The 20,689-nt window shown below is 45.3% G+C and overlaps 1 protein-coding gene across 1 annotated transcript in view; it reads right to left on the bottom strand.

The window, feature by feature from the left end:
- Positions 1 to 20,689, bottom strand: part of LOC146788643 (putative cation-transporting ATPase 13A4) — a 383,399-nt gene that overhangs the window by 241,835 nt on the left and 120,875 nt on the right. Inside the window, 2 exon segments of the mRNA XM_085635852.1 lie at positions 18,339 to 18,473; positions 19,135 to 19,204. Of these exon segments, the coding sequence (XP_085491978.1) occupies positions 18,339 to 18,473; positions 19,135 to 19,204 (205 nt within the window).

Below are 20,689 nucleotides of genomic sequence, written 5' to 3'. Positions count from 1 at the left end.
TGCCCATCACCCCTGCCACCCGCAGCCATAGGATGGGTGATGCGCAACACATCCAGAATACGCAAACATCAGGTATGTCCGCAAAATACATCCCCCACGACATCATGACAACAGTGTGTAGTCTGTGACAAATGCCCACAACAGTGAATATGGCTACGAGCATACAATATAAGTAACAGCACATGTGTGACCAACACATGAGTGTGACATACACAAGGCAAGCATCACCATAGCACTGTGGCAATGTAAAAAGAACACCCCCTCCCTGTGTAGAACAGAAGTCAAGTGAGGGCTCACAAAATGCAGCAGATGTTGAGCATTGTTGTGATGGGGACCAAACCCCCCTCAACACAGTGACCAAAAGGTTAGTGTCATCATGGTCAAAGCTGCAAATAACAAACAGCATGTATGTTCCCTGCTCCCAACACATCAAACACTTCTGGGGGAAAATAGTGGTTGTGTCCCATACACACAGAGATGTGTTGAGGCAAACAGTGCTGTGAAAACATAACACTCTCGGCCATGTGCAAACAAGCACCACACATGGGGGCTGACAATGCACACAGCATACAATGACACAACAGCAGAAGTGACCATCACCAAGCATGCACATATCTCGAAAATAGACACACTAACCAAAACAACATGTGTAGACTGTAGGTGTCAGCTCACTAACTCACATTCCATGCCAGCAATGGCACCCAACAACCAGGATGAATGTCCACAATGATGTGAAATGACTCACATCGACAGCATGCAAAATCACAGAAACAGCATTCAGACAAAGGCCCACAACAGCAATACCAATGCACTGGTGCAGATGCACAAACACAAACAGGCAAACTCACACTGCACATCGGACACAACATGTGTGTGTGTGTGTGTGTGTCACAGTAACCACAGGCAACTACGCAACACATGAGAGGGGCTGAACCACAGTGACACAGATGTGGACACAGTGCCATACAAAAGTAAACCATCATTGGGACACCCTCAGTGGGCAATCAGGCGTTGGGGGATGAGAGGGAGCACAATAGACACATGTGACACTAGCTGGAATGAACACCAACTAACACAGCAAGAGACTGACACACAACAGCACAATCCCCAGGGACAAGACATTGGTGTGACACAGGCATGCATGACACCTCCACTGTGACGACAAAGGCAGATGTCGTACAAACTGGGAAACCCAGACATGTGTCCTGTGCCACAAACATACATCACACATACACAAACAAAAATCACTCAGCATGGCCCCTCATCCATGGACAAACGGGAGCTAAGGGACCATCCATGCAAACATTCACATCAGTCCACCATCAACACCCCACACCTGAACTGCAACAATGTATATCTGTGAAGCCCACATGGACAAGTGGCATTGCACATGCCCACATGACAAACAGAGGAATGTTGGCAGGAACTAAGGTGCACACACACATCACACAAGGACTGGTTACAAACCTGGGCAATGACAGACACACTGCACAGTATGCGGTACATGGCCATGACCTCAAAGCTCATGTGAGCTTCACAATCCCTGCCACTGTCCCAAGACTATGCAGATGCCAAGGAGGAACACAAGGCACCCATACTGACACCTGCCAGCATCGCTGCCGTGAACCTGACAAGTGGGAGCAGTCACACACACATACAAATGTCTCAATCACTGAAAACTACCACCTAGGGACAACTACAGGATATTGCGAACAAAAAAGTGCTGTGAGGGACCCTCACTGTGTCCCATCTGTGTCTGACAACATCATCAACACTCAGAACTGACAAATCCCAATGATGATACACCAATTAACAGGAGTGAGTTATGCACCCACACATCTGGTAGCCCATTGGAAAAGTAGTGGGATTAATCCAGTACCACTCAGCAAGCATCAACAACACGAACATATCAAGGGAACACTGTCTGTGTATGAACAGGGATGTGGACACATGCACATACAATACACACCATGGGCCCAGGCCATGTCACTGGACAACACACTCATTTGAGGGGACACAACTCCTGTGGGAGCCCAGCTGTGCCAAACATATTCACCGCAAGTCCCACTCATGTCTGCAGAACACTTGGTCAGTCAGCCATCAGTTAACGCACAATGAAGGCTCTGGTCACAACAGCCTGGGTACGTGAGTCCCCCTTAAGTCATCTGCACATACTCAATAGATATGTACAGCAAGTTGCATAGAGGACCCAATTGCTCCTATACCAATGATGCCCACACCTGTAGGGCCAGTAGTGATGAGCACGAAGTATGTGGAAGTGACAATTTGGACAATGGGAAGCACATCATATGTGCAGGGGTGCAAGCCACAGATGTGACCATGGCAATTAAATGCTCACAGAGAGATGTACACAAATGGTTGATCCAGACACACCCAGGTAGCTGCAAAAGATGACATGGATACCCACCAGAATAGGATACATATCTCATGGACCACAGGGAGTACCTCACATCAACACATCAGTATGCAACATTGTAAACCAAGCATTACAGGTCCAAGGGCATCTAAAACAACCTCAACATGATGTACAGCTAAATCAAGTTCACAGGGACAAAGTAAAAAGCTTTATTCAGCATATGAAAAGTGAAACATCTGTTCCAACAAAAGGCCAATGACCAGTCAATGTCCAAAGGGCAAGGAGTGAACTAGAGTCACAAATTCAGTATATGAAATTCGAAACGTCTGTGCAACCAAAAGGCCAATGGCCAGTCCATGTCAAATTGCCAAGGAGTGAACTAGAGTGACCACTGTCACACCTTGCTTGCCTGCACTGCTACGGACCGGGGTCATCCCCTCGGAGGGGCATACATGGGGGCAGGCCAGGCACCGCAGGGACAGGATCAGGGTGCAGCAGAAGGAGGCAGTGAAGAGGTGGGGGATGCAGGCGAGACACTTGCAACTGCAGTGGAGATGACTGAAGTGGTGGGTGCTGTCACAACTGTGGGGCACAAGTCAGATGGGGTGGCTGCCGGCACAACTCCAGTGGGCAGGTCAGATGGAGTGGATTGGCTCACCACTGCAGTGCCCAAGTCAGACGGGGTGGGCATGGACTCCAAAGCAGTGCCTACATCCATGGGAGCGCAATGGGGGACAGGTGAGGTCTGCAGGGCAGGGGGTGGTGACATGGTCTCCACATCAGTGGCAGCAACTGTCTGACCAGGTGTGGAGAAGCAAGTGCCAGGGGGGGATGGTCTTAGCATTTTGGGGATGGTGTATCTGTGTGTGGGGGAACCCGGGGCAGGGAGTGGTGGGGGAACCTCTGGAGTGGTAGCCTGGGGGATGGAGGATGGAGACTTTGCCTTGGAGCTGCGTGCTGGCAGGGGGGTCTTGCTCTTCTTGCGCCGGGGGGACTTGCGGGTGGGCGTCTCGGTCTGAGTGCGCCTGGGGGAGGGTGTCCGGGTGTGAGGGGCACTCCCTTCTGTGTGTGGGGACTTCCTCTTCCCCTTGTAATCAGGATCAGCTGGGTCAGTGGGGAAGAGGCCAAGGTCACAGAGGAAGAGCTTCTGGGGGGATGGGGTTGCAGGTGAGGCAAGGGAAGGGGGCTGGGAGGGAGAGGTCTCGGAGGACTGTGGAGTGGTTGTGGATGACTGTGTGTGTGTCAGTTAACCAGCCCCTGTGAGTGTGGAATCAGTCCCCTGCGCTTGCTTGTGTGCACGTCTAGACCTTGGTTTGGGGGTTTCGGGGATTTGGACAGGTAGTGTGCTAGGAATTGTGGGTGCTGCAGGGGTAGGAGGGGTGTGGGACTGTTGGAGGAGGGACACTGCTGCCGTCAGGGAGGAGGCCATGGACTGGTTGGTCCTCTGTAGGGCAGACATGCCAGAGGAAATGCCCTCCATGAATGACACCAGTTGTGTCAACAGACCTGTGTGTGCATGGAGGACATTCAGCATCGACGTCTGCCCCACATGCATCTGTCTAAGTAAGTCCACACACTCCTCACTCAGGGCAGCAGGGGACACAGAGGCAGGGGGTGTGGTGCCTGGCACAAAGGAGACATGCTCACGAACACGGGAGCCCACAGGGACCTCTGGGATGGGAGCCGATGGGAGGGGGGGGTGGTGGCGGTGGTGGTGGTGGAGACTGCCTCACTAGCTGGGGTTTGGTGGCTGCTGACATCCGCCTCCACAGGGGAGTCATCCTCAGAGCCAGAGCTGCTGTGGCCTTCAGCTGGGGAGGATGGTGCTGACGACTCCTCTGTGTGGCTGAAATCGCCCTCTGTGCCACTGGTTCCACCTGACTCCTCTCCTTCTGTCCCTGTAAGGCTCTGTGGCTCCTCCTGTTCCGTGGAGCTGTCCCCTCCTGTGGCCGTGGATGTATCTGGATAGGAATCGGAAGTAACAGAACAACATCAGTCACCTGCACCGACTGCACACACCACAGTGAGTACATCACATAACAGGGCAAGCCCTGGCATCATCAGCTGAACACAGCTCAAAGTGCCAACACTGTTTAGAATAAGACAATTGTCATTTCCAACATCAACCATGGCACACATATCCCTCCTTGATTTGCACACATATGTCTGTTGCATGTTGGATGCTAATACTCCAATGTGCCAACATTCACCACCCACACATTAGTTGTACATGCAAGTGAACATGTAGTAGTATGTCACTAGACCCACAGCACATCTCTTGCGACTGACTAAGCACAGGTGTCCGGATGAAGGGATGGGCAGAGACTCATTTCACATGCTTGGTATGCATGCCAGCAACACACACTATGATGTACTCATGTCCTGATGGGCAAGGACACAATGGGGTGCATGGTGCACACTTCAACACAACGCAGGCTCACTCATAGCAAGTTCAATGTCATGGCACTGGGATGGCCTGTAAGTCAGTCAACACTGTCTCCTGTCACAGGGGCAGGGCATCCAGACAACAACAATATGCACTGACTCACAATCCTAGCTCAGGGGCAAATCTGACTCTGCAGATGACCGACGCACTTGCCCATCCCATGCAAACAACATATCCAGGACCCAGAAGACCCCACATCATGAAAATCAGACATTTGAGTCTCAGCAAACACGACTCCATGTACATTAACACATCACAGTCTACCATGCATATAACCCATCTGCATGAGGGACAGAGTTGCATACACCATTGTGCGCTGTCAGATGCTCACACACCTATATGTCACACAGGTCTTGTCTCCCAAAGTCACATTGCAGATGTCATGCTGACCCTCGGAATCATGGACACCCCAGTTGTACGTAGCAACAAGCCACACCCTAATGACACAGAGGCACACACCTGAGGGCACATGTCACGAAGCACAACCTGCAATTTCAAACATAGGAGTGGGATTACAGAGTGTTTCTGAATGCCCTTGAGGGGGCAGTACTGGGCAGGACTAAGTGAAATAGTATTTTGCCCCAGACAGCAGTCAGGTGGCTAAGCAATTGTGGCATACTTGCCATACCTACTCCTGATGCCCAAAAATTGGAGTATCCTGGTGCATGGTTTTGTATTGAATACCCCAGAAACATGTTGCGAGTCAGACCAGCAATTGGTACACATCTCAAGGGCACACACAGTTCACATTTCAGATCTCAGGCATTGTGTAAACAATTGACCCACCCATGACACACACAACAGAGTCACGGGAACTGATGCTGACTGGTACCTGATACATAGCTGACTGTAGGGACACAGTGCCCTAGTGACACAATCCAAAGACTGAAGGGGCCACACCTGTGGAACAGATGAGGAGGGTGCATCACACAGATGAGGGACCTGATTTGGGGACTACAAGACCTACGTAATGTGGAAGTGTGACACGGACAAAAGACTGCTATTTGCATGTCAGACATAGTACACAGATCAGGCATGGACTTACCCCCTTCCTGCTGCTGTCTGGCCTTCAGCTGCCTATCTAGGTTCGGGAAGACCACCACCAGAATCCGGAGCATGTGGGGAGTCAGGGTCCGGTGTCTGCCCCTCCTGCGTGGAGGTGACAGCTTCAGCTGGACTCTAGCTATCCTCCGGGTCCAGCCACGAAGGTCCTGCCACCTCTTCTGGCAGTTGCGGATGCGGCGCTTGTAGACCCCCACAGAACGAACAGCCCGGGCGATGGTCAGCCAGATCTCCCGCTTCTGGTGGGCATCAACCTGTGAGGAGGACAAAGTGAAAAGTACATTAACACACATGCCCCAGATTTGTGCAGCACACAATTAGATATACATGTCGTCATCACAAAGGGAAAATAATTACACAGATAGTGCAACCAAGGGGAATGAAAACTCACAGGCATGTCTGACATGTTAACAATGCATGGATAGTCTAAGCTGGCAAAAATGCACTTTAGCAGCAGGAAAAATATTCAGTACATGTCCCTACACACTTTGGGGGATGAAAGTAGTCAGTGATAATGCTTGCCACTGCTGTACACACTGCTAGTACTGCTAGTCAGACAACATGCTTAATTAGGAAGGCAGTGGACAGCACAGGGAGGTGTGGACAGGTTTGTGCTGATCTGGCGAAGGCATTGGAGTATGTCCCGATGCAACGCAGTAAGTGCATCCCACTTTGCCTCCATGCGGGCATGGTGGACAGCCTGCTCCTGTTGTATGTCCTTGAGGATCCCACTACCTGGCCAAATCCTCCGGTGCTATCCTGGTACGCATCTATGATGCGTGCCAGTTGGGGGTTATCATGCAGTCCAGACCCCTCTGCAAGTGGCACCCTCTGCCTCCCACCCCTCCCAGCACCCCTATTCACATGGGCAGGACCAGCCGCGGGATGCACAGGTGACACTGGGACCCCTTGGGTGGTGTTGCTGGTGGTGTTGGCTGTAGCTTCTGGGGGGTCCTGTGTCCCTGTGCTGTGGGTGTTGATTGTCCTTGGTCTATCCGTGTTGGCAGGCGTGCCCTGTCGGTGTCCAGATGGTGGAGGCGTGGGCACAGGGGCGGCAGATGTTGCTGCTGCTGGTGCTGCATGATGGCTCACACCGGAGGGGCCAGGTTGGTCATCGTCATCCGAAGAGGACAATGAGAGAGTCAGACCAGAGAGCTCAGTGTCCAACAGAGTCTGGGACTGGGTATGCTCGTCGTTTTTCAGTGGGTGCCCAGCACGACCTGTGTTTGGAAGAGATACACAATGTGATGTATGTTTCTACATGCATCGTTTTATAACAGATGCCTGCCTGTACACTGCTTTTTCCTAGCTTTTCACGGACAGAGTTTGATCTTGTTGTTGGCCATTTGCCAGCATGGCCTGTGCTCCCCACAACAGAGCCCAGTGTCAGACATCTTGTCGGTCCCTTCTCACTCCCTGTGAGGCGAGTATGGTTCAGGTTGTTCTTGCTGGCCATGTGGGTGGGTGTAGGTTGGGTGTGACTGCGAGTCCCATCATACTCTTGGCTACACCCCCCTACCCAGCATGCCCATGCTTCCACCCTCTTGACTCTGCTTCCCTGTGAGGAGGTGTGACAGCAATGGCAAGATGGCTGACTGTGAAATCCTGATGTTTGTTTGGCTACAATTCCCAAGTGAGCCCCTGTGCTTCACACAGCAGCAGCCAGTACGGGGGATCTTTTGCTGATATTTCAATGAGGTGTGTGTCAAAGCATTGTACCCGGTGAGATGTGTGGAGTTTGTGTTGGGGGGTGTCTCCCCATTCTGATTAGTATGGTCAGGGCTGTCAGTCCTCCTTCCTATCATGACACGTGCTTCCATTGTAGGGCGTGCAAGTTGTCTTTCAGGATGTCAGTCAGTGGTGTCCTGCTTCTGATTTGCACACAACCCATAGCAGGAGCCAGTGTCAGCCATCTTGTCAGTCATGTTCCACTCCCTGTGATGTGGGCATGTTTCAGATAGGTCTTGATGGGCCAATGAGGAGGGGGAGCATTATCTGTGACTGCAGGCCCCATCATGCTTTTGGCTATCCTCACTTCACCTGCATCCCAACTATTCCTTCCTGACAGTCAGCTGCTCTGTGAGGTGGTGTGTTTGTGGTGGCAAACTGTCTTGCTGGATGTATTTGGCTTAGTGCCAGTGGCTTGCTCTATTTGTTTGTAGGTTGGTGCATGTCATGACAAAGACACCAGTCACTATGAGATGGCAGGTATTGTGTTTGTGTGACTGGCATACACATCTTGAGTTGATTATCTATTGGTTAGTGTAGGTTTGCTTGGGGTGCATGGTTTCACTGTCCCCTTGCCAATCAATATTGGGTTTGTTGTTTGTGTACTCACCAGTCTCTGGGATGTCTGTTAGGCCATGGACGCTCTCTGGTGGTAGGATGTCCTGCACCTTCTCCTCCCAGGTCCTGAAGTCCTGAAGTAGACTGGTTTGGCAGGAGGGCCACCACCGGTGCGCTGACTCAAGGCGTGATCTTTCTCGATGAGTTTCGTGACCCTCCTGTGCACGTCATACCACCTGTTCTGGTGCTTTTGCGTTCACCTTGTCCACAATCCTCGCCCACATCTTTGTTTTCTGTGAGATGGGGGTCCTTTGAACCAATGTACCAAACAAATGTGGCTCTACTCTGATGATCTCGTCTACCAGCACTTCTAACTCACTATCTGTGGATATGGGTGGTGGTGGTGAGGGATGTGTGTGTGAGGGAGCAAGTGATGTTGATTTGGTGTTGGTTTTGCTGTGTGTATGTGTGTATGCTTTTGTGTGAGGTGCTGATGGTGTGTTAGTTGTGTGATGGGTGAGTTGTGAGTGTGTCTGTGATTGCTGTGTACTGGTGTTTGCTGCTGGCTGTGTCTTCTGTTTTGCAAGGGATGATGGTAGTGTATATAGTTGTAGTTGTGGGTGTGTCTTTGTCCCATGTTTGTTTTGTGGTATTTATTGGCTTAGTCATTGCTTGTTTGGTCCTTTTTGTGTGTTTTTTCCTTTGTGTTTTGTAGGCATGTAGGAGACGTTCATGTGACGGAAACGGACGCTGCTGTTGTCTCTTGCGGGCTTCTCCGCCTCATTCACGCTGCCTGTCTTCTGTATTTGGTAGGCGTCGTTCGCGGCGGTCTCTATTGCTTGTGTGCCGGGTTGTCTGTGCGTGTCGGTCGTGTGGCTTGGTCTCCGTGCGAGTCGGTCTGGTTTTACACGTATTGAATCGTACTGCGCTAATCGTACATCGCGGGTACGGGTCGGTCGGGTTGATTCCGGGTTCGTGACGGTCGGTGAATATCGCGTCGGTTTTCCGTCCGGATCACTATTTTCTCTCCGGCTCGGTCGTACGGCTTGTATTCCGTACGTGTCGGTTGTAATTCACTCGCGTTGCATCGTACTGCACGGGTCGTACGGTGCTGGTCCGTGTCGGTCGGTATTCGGTCCGGGTCCGTGTCGGTCGGTTCGTTTTGCGGCCGGAATCGGAATCGGCCCCTTTATAGTCCAAACCAAAAAATCCACCAGCCCAACGCCACCAGCCCCAAAAACATTTAGAGAAGTAGAAATACTATCTGAATTCATAATTACACACGAAAAAATTATTCCTTCTTTATGACAACAAAAGTCATCAAAAAAGAATTATCGTCTTTGCAACCCCTACTTATATACAAAATCTGGTACAATGAGAAACATGAATGACAGATGAGACATTTAAAATATCTCCCAACCTTTTTAACAACTATACACACTAATAAATAATCTACAACTTATATAGTACTCCTAACACAAATTAAAGAATAAACTAATAATTACTACCCTTAAAAAATAATCATTGACTTCGAACAAGCAATGATACAAGCTATTTTAAAAATGTACCCACACATAGCAATACAAGTATGCTACTAAAAGTCTACCTTTAGTGTAGAATAAATAGCAATTTTGCATATCAAATAAAAAACTTAATAGCTCTAACCTATGTTCACACAACTACAACCTACTAATGGAAAGTCTCTTCTACCCAGCAAATGAAACAAAATTAACCCCCCCTACTTGACTATTTCGAAGACACATGGGTAGGGTGACTACGCAGATCAGACACAGACGACAAGCAAAACTCCACATTCCATGGTAGAATATGTATGACAGTACCCTAGCCCAACAATCTAAACTAAAAACGCACTGGAAGGATGGCATAACACGTTCCAATCTACATTAGAATTCACTCAACCAACCATAGACAAACTACTGAAAACTATACAAAAAGAACAAAGCTACCAGGAACTTAGACCAGACCAATCTGTAACTAAAATGGTCCTTAAACTAACTAAACAGACCCAAACAATGTATGAACATTTTCAAAATAAAACAAGACTATACCCAAACACCAAGGACCAAGGACCAATCGCAAAATCAATACTTTAAAATTATTACGTACACAAAAACTATCTACCACAATATCCAAGACATACTAACAACTTTTTGTTTAACATTTTGAATATATTTATTATGTCAAAAATAAAATAATATTTTAACCATAATAATTGACATATATATAAAATAATTAAAATTAAAAAAATGTTTTACTAACAATTAACCAAACTAAAAAATGTAACAAAGTAAATAAACCATCAAATAAATCCATTGCACATAAATTAGTACATAAAGTGCCTAATTACAATGTCGGTCGGCGTTGCCTCCAACTGACACAGTTTCAGGGAAATAACCGCCCACAGAACAAGCTTCAGTTGAAAAATGGAAGTTTGTAAACATCTCTGCACCATTTGGCAGGCACAGTGTGGTGCCTTCCACATGGTGCAGGGATGTTTAGGGGGCACCATAGGTGCCCCACAGGCCGAACGGCAGAGGGTCATGGGGAAAGGGGGCACTGCTAGGGGCCCCCAAGCTCTGTTTCCGACAGCCAAGTCATGTCGGAAAGGTCGACATGGATTGGCTTTTGGAAACCGACATCATAATCTCAACGGTGGAAATGCAATCCTTAAAGGATTATGGTGCAGTTCCGACTGACCGTCGGAACTGAGTCAGAGCCCCCGCCTGTTTGAACTCCAACCGCCGTCATTCTAAAGCGGTGGTCGGAGAGAAATCAGACTTTGTGTAAATCCCTGCACCATGTGGCAGGCATGGTGCGGGGATTTAACATGAGCCTGCGGAGGAAAGGGGGCCCTACTAGTGGCCATCAAAGTTGCTTACTGACAGGCTTTCCATGTCGAAAACCCCGACATGGAAAGCCAGTCGGGAACCAACATCATAATCCTTATGGCGGAAATGCCGTACAGAAGGCATTCTGTGGCAGTTTCCGCATGGCAGAAGCCAGTCTGTTTGACCGGCGGTTTAAACTCCGACCGCCTTCTTTGTAATAAGGCGATTGGACTTTTAACCATGCATGTCGGTCAGAAAGTCTCTGGCCTGTGGTCAGAGGCTTTCCAACCGAAATCCTAATCAGCGCTTCTTTGTTTACTAAAAATATGTAGCCTTATAGCTAGAGCAGTCGACCTCGAAGCTGGGGAACTGTATTCGAGTCTCGGCAGGGACGCACAACCTCCTGTGATTCTGAGAAAATCACTTAATCTACCCGTGCATAACAAAAATGAATGTGTTCATCTGTATTGAAACTGGTGCTCATGTAAAGCGCTCTGATACCTGATTTCTCAGGTCTAGAATCAAGAAAATAAAAAAATACAAAAAAAATTGTATATACCAATCTTTTTTGTGATGTACTGTAATAAAGCATCAGTAAAACAACATCCTACAGACTAAACTTTAAAAATTAATTATTCCAACTACATTAAAACTACATTCACAAAAATTACTATACACCAAATCTTACAAATTAAATATTACTACCCCAATCTAAATAAATTCAGGGAAAGTGCAGGACACTAAACCTTAAAAATTACTATTTCTACTTCAATATCATTAAATTATGGACAATTGCTGGACTCTAAACCTTAAACATTACTTTTCCTTCTCCAATATCACTAAATTTAGGGAAAGTGCTGGACACTAAACACTAGAAATTAATTATTTCTACTCCAATATAAATAAATTCAGGGAAAGTGCTGGACACTAAACCCTACATAATTAATATTCCGTGCCTGCCACAGAGTGCAGTGATGTTTAGGGTGGCACCATAGGTGCCCACCAGGCATCTGGCAGAGGGTCAGGGCGGAAGGGGGCCATGTTAAGGACCCCCAAAGTCACTTTCTGACAGCCTTTCCATGTCAGACTGAAAGGCTGTCGGAAAGTGCCATCATTATCCCGACAGCAGAGCCGAGGCTGGCTCCACCGTCATTATGGGATAATGTTGTCTTCTGATGCCCCGACGGGCACCTTGAGTCCGTTGGAAGCACAGCGGAATCACCGGTAGGTTTCCTGCCAACCGCCGTCATCAAAATATGGCAGTCAGAGTGAAATCAACGATGTCAGGAGGAAAGCCTCTGACAGCTGGTTGGAGGCTTTCCACCCAACATTGTAATGGGGCCTTTAATATTTTAAGTTAAAAAAACACATATTTTAAAAGATTAAAATTCTAAATTAATAATGTGATATTATAACTTTTGATTTAAAAAAAATATTTTAAAAAATACATCATTTCAACAACAAATTCTAGACAAAAAAACACTTAAAATTGAACTATGAACGAATAACCTTTTTTTAAAGGCATTAAATATATTAAAATATTATGACAAATATGTTCCTCAAATGTACCAAAACCAAACATATACATACAATGCTTCTAAATGTACCCAAAACAATTAAAAATTAAAAAAATACAAAAAAATATAACCCAATTTTTAGCAATTGTTTAAACTTTCTAAACATTTTTGAATATCTTATTAGAAACATTTCTATTTTATTCAAATATTCATACACTACCCAACAATATCGCCAACAAACACTACATCCAACTACTAAGCATTTCGAAATTCTTCTATTTTATTAAATCATCTTAAATTATAAAAAATTATACTTTTGATATTTTTTCAAATAAAACGTAAAAAATAAAAAATGTCAGAACAAACTTATTTAATATTTTTTTTTATATTATAACATAAAGAATACACAACATTTTTTTATAAATTACTCCCCACCCTTAACCTTGCAGAATCCAATATCCCACTACCAAATATTTTCATATTCTGAAAATAATACATAAATACTTAAAATTCCTTACAAATTACTTTAAATATGAAAATATTTTTTAAATTACTCCCCGCTCCTAAAACTAATACGATTCTGAAATGTATAGATATTAATAAATATAATAATGTAAACGATTTAATTAAACAAAATATATATTTTTTAATTACTCTCCACATTTATCCCCTATAAACCCAAAATCCTGCTTCTAAATATATATTTAAAAAAAATATATATTATTATTATTAACATTATAATTATAATACAACACAAACATTACTTAAAATAATTTAAATTACATGATTTTTTAATAAAAATAAAAATATTCAAACATTTAAAATTTAATTTAAAAAGAAATATATATTCTTTACTATATTTTAATACTGATATTTTTAAAATTGATATTTTAAACTTTTCAATATTTTAAACATCGATATTACTTACCTTGATAGTTTGCTATCATGATATTCTTCACTCAATATTAACGTCACTCGATTAGTTAAATTCGATAGTCTGTCTCAACACCTCACTATTCACATGATAAAAATGCACTTAAATAGACTTCCCCATCTCACTACCTCGGAACAAGAGTAAAAGTAAACCCCTTGTCTGTAATGGGGCATGAATAACATGAAGCTAACTGTGCCACATTGTGATACTGAGCCAGTCACAAGGGTAACATTATCAGCCATTCTATTACCTAGAAAGATGAAGGATAGCCTACAGAACCACTAAGGCAATTCAGGAAACCTTAAAATAAACAAATGTATTGTGTAACAGTATACCTATCTGCTGTCACTCACTGCCGAGCATCAAGGGACATGTATTCAAACAGAACAGACCAACAATGGAGCTGCAACAAAGGAGCCTGACTACCATGGACATCAACTAAGGGGGCAGCTCATCAGTCATTCCATGACACCCCCCCCCCCCAAAAAAAACCAAATATGGCAAAATATGGCAAAGATAAAATGAACAATTACAAATCATCTTGACTTCGTATTCAAGAGGTTCACACTCTTGATGAAAAAAGTAGTAGCTATATAAGGCTTATCGTGTGAATTATGAAAACATGCTCTACCAAATGCCTAGTAAATGAGCACCATGGCAAAAACTAGTCTTGCTGTCATTGTATAGGAAAGTGCCTCCTTTGACATGTATAGCCCCGCCTTTTTGCCTGGAGCATGTTATGCGAAATGATAATGCACTGGGTCCCTGCTAACTAGGTTTGCAGTGCCAGATCTCTTCCCTAAAACTGTAACAAGATTGGCACAACTTGAGCAACCCCTGTAAATGCCTAATAAAAGCTACCCCTGGGACCTAGGGCATGGGTACTGAAGAGGGTCCTGTGGGGCTGCTGCATGAATCGTGCCACCCTAGGGACCCCTCGTCATTCTCATGCAAACTGACATTGCAGGCTGCGTGTATTAGTGGAAGCAAAACTAATGAGTTGACATGGCAGGTCATACGATGAGGAAGGGGGAACCCGCTTGGATAGGCGTTCAGTGAAAATGTTTGAATACTGGACTAGTTTGAATAAGAATGATTTATGGAGTGCAAACAGAATTAATCGATAAAGTGTGCGATCTCTGGATGAAATTGTTGGAATACATTATTTCTTGGTGGCTGTGCATCCTGGAATGGAACCTCACGAGGCTCCAATCTGACTCTCATATAATCAGTGTGCATGGTCGGAGTGCACTCCAGGGTTGCACGCTCAATATCCATAAGCCTTTGAGCTTTTAGAAATACACAGAATGTTTGTGAAATATGTTGTACATTCTATCACCTTTTGAAGAAGACACATCCCTGTGTTCCGGGCCCACAGACACTGTATGTGATAGACGTAACTTACCCCTACTGCAACGCTTACAGCCCGAAGGCAGGTTGCCCTGCATACCATGTGTGGACATATCTGCATGATCAGATATGATCCTACAATATCTAAATTCATTTTTTGATATTGTAAGTGAACAGGGAAGCCATATAGAGTACAGGAACTGGACACCCATCATTTCAAGTTCCCTAGCACCATGATGGTTTCACTTTACCCAGGGATGTTTGGTACCAAACATCCTTGTCTTAATAAATCCTCACTGATGGCGGTGTTGGATTTATTGATAAATGCACACAGAGGACACTTTAGAAGTGTCCCCTGTAAACCTACCAACCTCAGATATGTTTCTGACTTCATGCAGTGACATCCTGCGCTCTCAAAGGCTGGGTACAATGCGTGTTCTGGGTGGAGGTGCTTCACACCTTCCCTAGGCCGGATTGCCAATCCACAGTTTGAAGCTTTCAAGGCAATGCTGCCTTTGAAATGGGAACCAGGCATCTCTAGATAGTGGGGGATGCCAACCCCCCCCTATCATGCTTCACCTTTTGAGGAGGATAGGTGGAAAAATTAGTTAGTTTAGGAGGTGTGCCCACATTCTGAAAGCACCACCCCTGTGGTGTAGCAGGTGATGTGGACCCCAGTTTTCAGTTTCCTCTATCTTGTTTCGGAGGGCATTAGCCAGTTAAGGTCAGGGTTCTGCCCACTCCCTAAAGGAAGTGGTCAAATAGAGGTTGTAGACACCCTAACGGAAGGTAGCCCATTGGCTACCCCCTGCCTCCCCCTGTTACAGACCTAAATGTAGTATTTATGTGGCAACCCTGGACTCTGAACTTTAGATTTGGCAGACCTAACAAGAAAACAGACAAAAATGCGCTGCTGAATTTTGGCGCAAACCGTGCCTGCTACCTCAAGGACTTGCCCATCGTGATGTGCTGTCTCATTCTGATCCAGTGAGGCCTCCAAGAAACCTGGCACACCTTTAGCCCTTTGACAATCGACAGAGAACTTCCTTGTAGTAGGGGAACTACTACCCAGCATTCTGCAGGCACCAATCTCGCAGAGGATCCGGTTTACCGACTTACTGCTCCCAGATGACTAGGATGCAGCAGCTAAACAAGAAAAGGTACACCAGTTTCAGGGGGTCATATCTGTTCCCCCACCAAATGAGAGGACACCAGGACCTGCCGGGCCATGCTGTAGCAATATACAAGGTACCTGACCACCTGCAACTCAGACGAAGAGTCCAATCCTGACTCCAACTGCCCAGTAAGCAAGCACCCCTTGAGGGACATCGAGAACCCTGAGACCCATTATGTGAGTGGCCCATCTATCTGGAAATCTTCCCTGCAACCTGCCTTAACCTGAACACAAAGACCATCTTGACACACAGAGCCCGGCTGACCTATCACCTCTGCACCCAGCCTGTTCGTCCTGGATACCGACGAACCAGCTGTGCTCCCATGGTCCTGATGCCCTTGTGAGATGTTCCCTTGTTTGGGGTCCCAAAACTTAGCTGTAAGTCCTCCTGTGCAGCCTATTTTTAGGTGCCTCCCCCTTCTTTATAGAGCACTAACTACCAACGACCTCAGCACCCTGCTCCTGGCCGAATCCAGGACGCTCCAAATAATCCGCTAGTGTAACACTGGACTTGGCCCTGCTACTTACCTAAATCTAGAAGGTAGACTCAGAGAACCAACTGTATGATTTTCAATTTATTTTTCCATTTTTCCCCATAGAATTCTATTGTGCGTAACTGGGAGTTATTTTCCTAATGTAAAAGTACTTACCTGTGAATGAAGTTCTTGGTCTCAAAAATGATATAAAAATCAATGCTATTTTTACAAATTGGTCTTCGATTTATTCTTAAGTGTGTCTCACTTATTGCCTCTGTAAGAATAACAAATGCTTAGCACTACCCTCTGATAAGCCTACCTCCTCACCCCCACTTCTACAGCTAGAGCACATTAGTATTGTCTGCTTCTGCCTCTGTGTATCAATATGCGACACACTGGACTCTCTGAAAAGTGTACATCATTTTAGTACACTTAGGGGCCGATTCCGATCTCGGTCGGAAGGGCACCGAATCGGGTTCGGCCATAGCGGATCCGATTCCGATGCTTCTTTTCCGACCGATCCGTACACGGGTCCGGACGACGAAGTACGATGCGAAGATGCGTCAATTCTCTAACCGACTCGTTCCCGGCTCCGAACCGATCCGTCCGACTCGGTCGCACGCAAACCGACGCGCGCAATTGAAACGATTCTCGACCAAACTAGTATGATGCTCGAATCGGACAGCTCGACCGAGTTGGAGCGTCCGGCTCGCAAAAGCTCCTGGAGTCGGAATTTGGGGGTCCGCGTCGGACCCCCCGACACCCGCAGCCGTATGACTTGCACACAGGGGGAGACCCATGGGTCTCCCCCACACAGGCATGTACGGCGCAGATGGCACCAACGCGTACCCACTGTAGGGGGCACACTTGTTCGAGACGTACCCATTCAGTCAATGGGAGCGCATGTACGCGTCGTACAACTTGCTCCCATTGACTTCTATGGGAGTCCAACTGAACCGAGTCCGACAGCATACGTGCGCATCATACTCGCTCGGTCGGACTGTAGGAGTCCGGCTCGGTCAGAAAACACTGCGGATCCGGCTCGGTCGGAGTGCTTTCTGACCCAAATCGGAATCGGCCCCTATATAGAGAGCCAGCTTCCTACACATAGGTTTTTTCAAACAGAATAAAATATGGGCATTTTCAGATTATCGTCCACAGCAGAGAGTTCTGAAAATAAGTGCAAAAATATAAAGCATTCAGGTACAGTTTTTCTAGAACCAGAACATCACATGTTGCCAGACAAACTGATAGACTAGAAGATCTGAAGTCTGAATGTAATTCACAAAACATTGCTATGTCATAGAGCTTGATTTATACTCTTTGTTTAGAGATTAGATTTGTAATAATACATATAAGTTGAAGAACCCATTGAAAAAAAGTGTAAATCTTAACCTGTAAACTTACTTGCTTGTGCAGATTTCCGAATTTTAAGAATTTGGAAAGTGTTGTAGACTACTCTTGGAAACCTGGAACATGGAAAGGTTTCAACTAGTGCTTCTAGAAATGTTTTGAGAACTTCTGCTTGCATGCATACGGGAGGATTTCTGCATGCTTAATTGTGCATAAGGTACAAATGCACCAGATAATATATTTACATCCACTCAACTTTTTCTGTTTCTCACAACTGAGAAAATATACTCGCTTTGGGGAATACCCATTTCTCAAGCCATGACAGAGGTTTATCCAATCATTTCCAAGGTAACAATCCAGAATGTTAACATTGCTATTTCTGTGTGGGTTACCTGATCTGTATCAGAATATTAAAGCTGTCTGTAGTCATGGACATAATGGCATTAGTTTAAAATGCACTTCCCAAAGGATAGGTCCCACATGTCAATGAAATCCATTTGGCCAAGACACTCACCTTTCTGAGATCATGCACTGTGACACCGATGGATATGATTGTAAGTGTCAATATTGCAAATGAATATTCATAGTAAGCGTAGGCCACCCAGAGGCTGATGCTGGCAGCTTGAAACCAATAGAATGGATTTAAGACCTGCAACAAATGTATAACATGAGTTAAGTTTCTGTGATCAATACATATCTCATACTAATTATGCCTCCACCTTTGATTGCTCTCTCATCTTGTACCATTCAGATTTTGTCAATCAGTCAATCAATAAATCTGGGTTTTTTAAAGCACGGCTACTCACCCATAAGGGTCTCAAGGCATTGAGCTTTGTGATAGAAACATTTATCAGATCATGTTAAAAGTCCCTTACAGCACAGATGGGAAAACGGTCAAGTTTCTTTATCAGAAAAACTAGGCATAGTGCTCTTTTGACTGGTGTGATACTTTCTAGAAAAGCAAGTATGCAAAGCTATTTTCACATATGCAGGTTTTGCTCAGAAACAATAAAAGTGAAATTTGACAACATTTTTAACATTGCACTGCGCTGCAGTTATTACATTGTACAATCTTTTCAAGCTTTGGTGTGTAACCTAGCGTTAAGTGTGGACGTCTTAGTGCATGGTCTTGATTTGTTAAAGTATAATTCCACTCACGGTCATTATGTCAATAAAGAGGCCCCCTCTTAAAAGGAGGTTCACAAGAGCTGTTATCTTTTTATGCATTATACATTCATCAGTACACTTTGTAATTATATATTGTGCTTTGACATCTAAATAAAACCCCTTTTTCTCCAGCTCAAGCATACCTCTTTGACAAGTAGTTTCCAAATGGGGATAACGTCCACTTCAATGGTATTTGGCCCACAGATCTTTTCCCTAAAATAGATTGTTGATTGACAGTGTCAGTCCCTTCAACCAATACTTCAATTCCAGACACATTATGCTAGTGCAGGCAGGTCCTCTAACACTCAGACTCTTTCTTACTACACATATTAAGCAGGTAACACATGTGGAGCAAATCTGCCAAAGCTTTGGATTTTTGGTATCCTTTGGGCTTAGGGCTCCTTTGGGTATTACAGACGGGGCAGTACGTTGATTAACGTGGTACTCAATTAACTATCACGACAATTCCCAGGGAGCTTAGAAACAGGTGAATTTTCTCGTTTGCATGGTGGTGGTCCTGATGCTTGAAGGCCCTGAGTTTCTATGATGATGCTTCCATGTGGGCTCATGTGCAACTGTAGAAAGGAGAAACAGGCCAAGCCAGACCATCAAGGGGGGATGTGTGGAGTAGGTACGGAACATATGATTGGGTTCGAGGAAGGCACTGCTGTGGACTATGCTAAGTTGAGAAACAAACTATTATATAGTTACACCCTATTGAGCAAGAACACGATTAGAAGATTCTATCTGATGGCTTCTCATTAAAATAAATGAAGAACAATCTAATGAAATAAATATATTATTCAATCTGTATTTGTAAATTAATGAATTATACTTTACTCTGTTGAAATCCTCACTCTTTGTAATACAGATTTGTAAACACTGCTTACTTTTTCTAAATAAATTCTCATTCTGAGTACTGTCAATAGAGAGAAACCCTCTTTGAAGCTTGCTTTCGAATTACCTCTCCCTTTCCGAAACTGCCTCCTTGTCCCAACATAATTTGCTCCACATCTCTGCAATATAGCTGCTGCTGTGCATTGCTTTATGGAATTGGTAACGCCCAACTCTTTGTGCGGAGATAAACAGAGACCAGGACACTGGTCTGAACCCTGCAGGTCTCTATTGAGAACCTGCAATTCCAGACATTTGAGCATCCTTGCTGCCTTCCCTCTGTGATGGAGGCTATGGATAGATTCCATGCCCAAGGATTCTATTAGCAGAGTGAGACTCTGAGCGGTGCCCCTGTCAGGGCACGTCACAAGGTCGATAAGCTTAAGTCCCACAGGTGGCATATAATTGCTCATGGTTGTTGTTAGCTTCCTATGCATCTTCTGTGGTCCAGCACAACATTTCAAAGTACAAATTGTCCAATTCCACACAATTCAATTCATTTTTAAACACAACAAACAGACTCCATGGATTAGCTACGTAGACATTTCTTTATTCATCTATTTCTGTCTTCTTAAAAAGGAACTGCAAACACAGGCACTGCAGTGACAGGCCTGAGACAGGTTTGAAAGGTTACGTGTGTGGGTGACACAATCAGTGGTGAAGGCCCACTAGTAGCATTTGAAGCACAGGCCCTGGGTATATGGTATACCACTTTAAATGGGGCTTACCAGTACAAAAGAATATGCCAATCAGATAAACAGCAATGGTGTCATGTTTAGGGGAGAAACACATCCCCTTTAGCTC

This window comes from Triturus cristatus, chromosome 11 (assembly GCF_964204655.1).
Source record: "Triturus cristatus chromosome 11, aTriCri1.1, whole genome shotgun sequence".
Classification (NCBI taxonomy): domain Eukaryota; kingdom Metazoa; phylum Chordata; class Amphibia; order Caudata; family Salamandridae; genus Triturus; species Triturus cristatus.
This window is presented reverse-complemented; position numbering and strand designations above follow the sequence as displayed.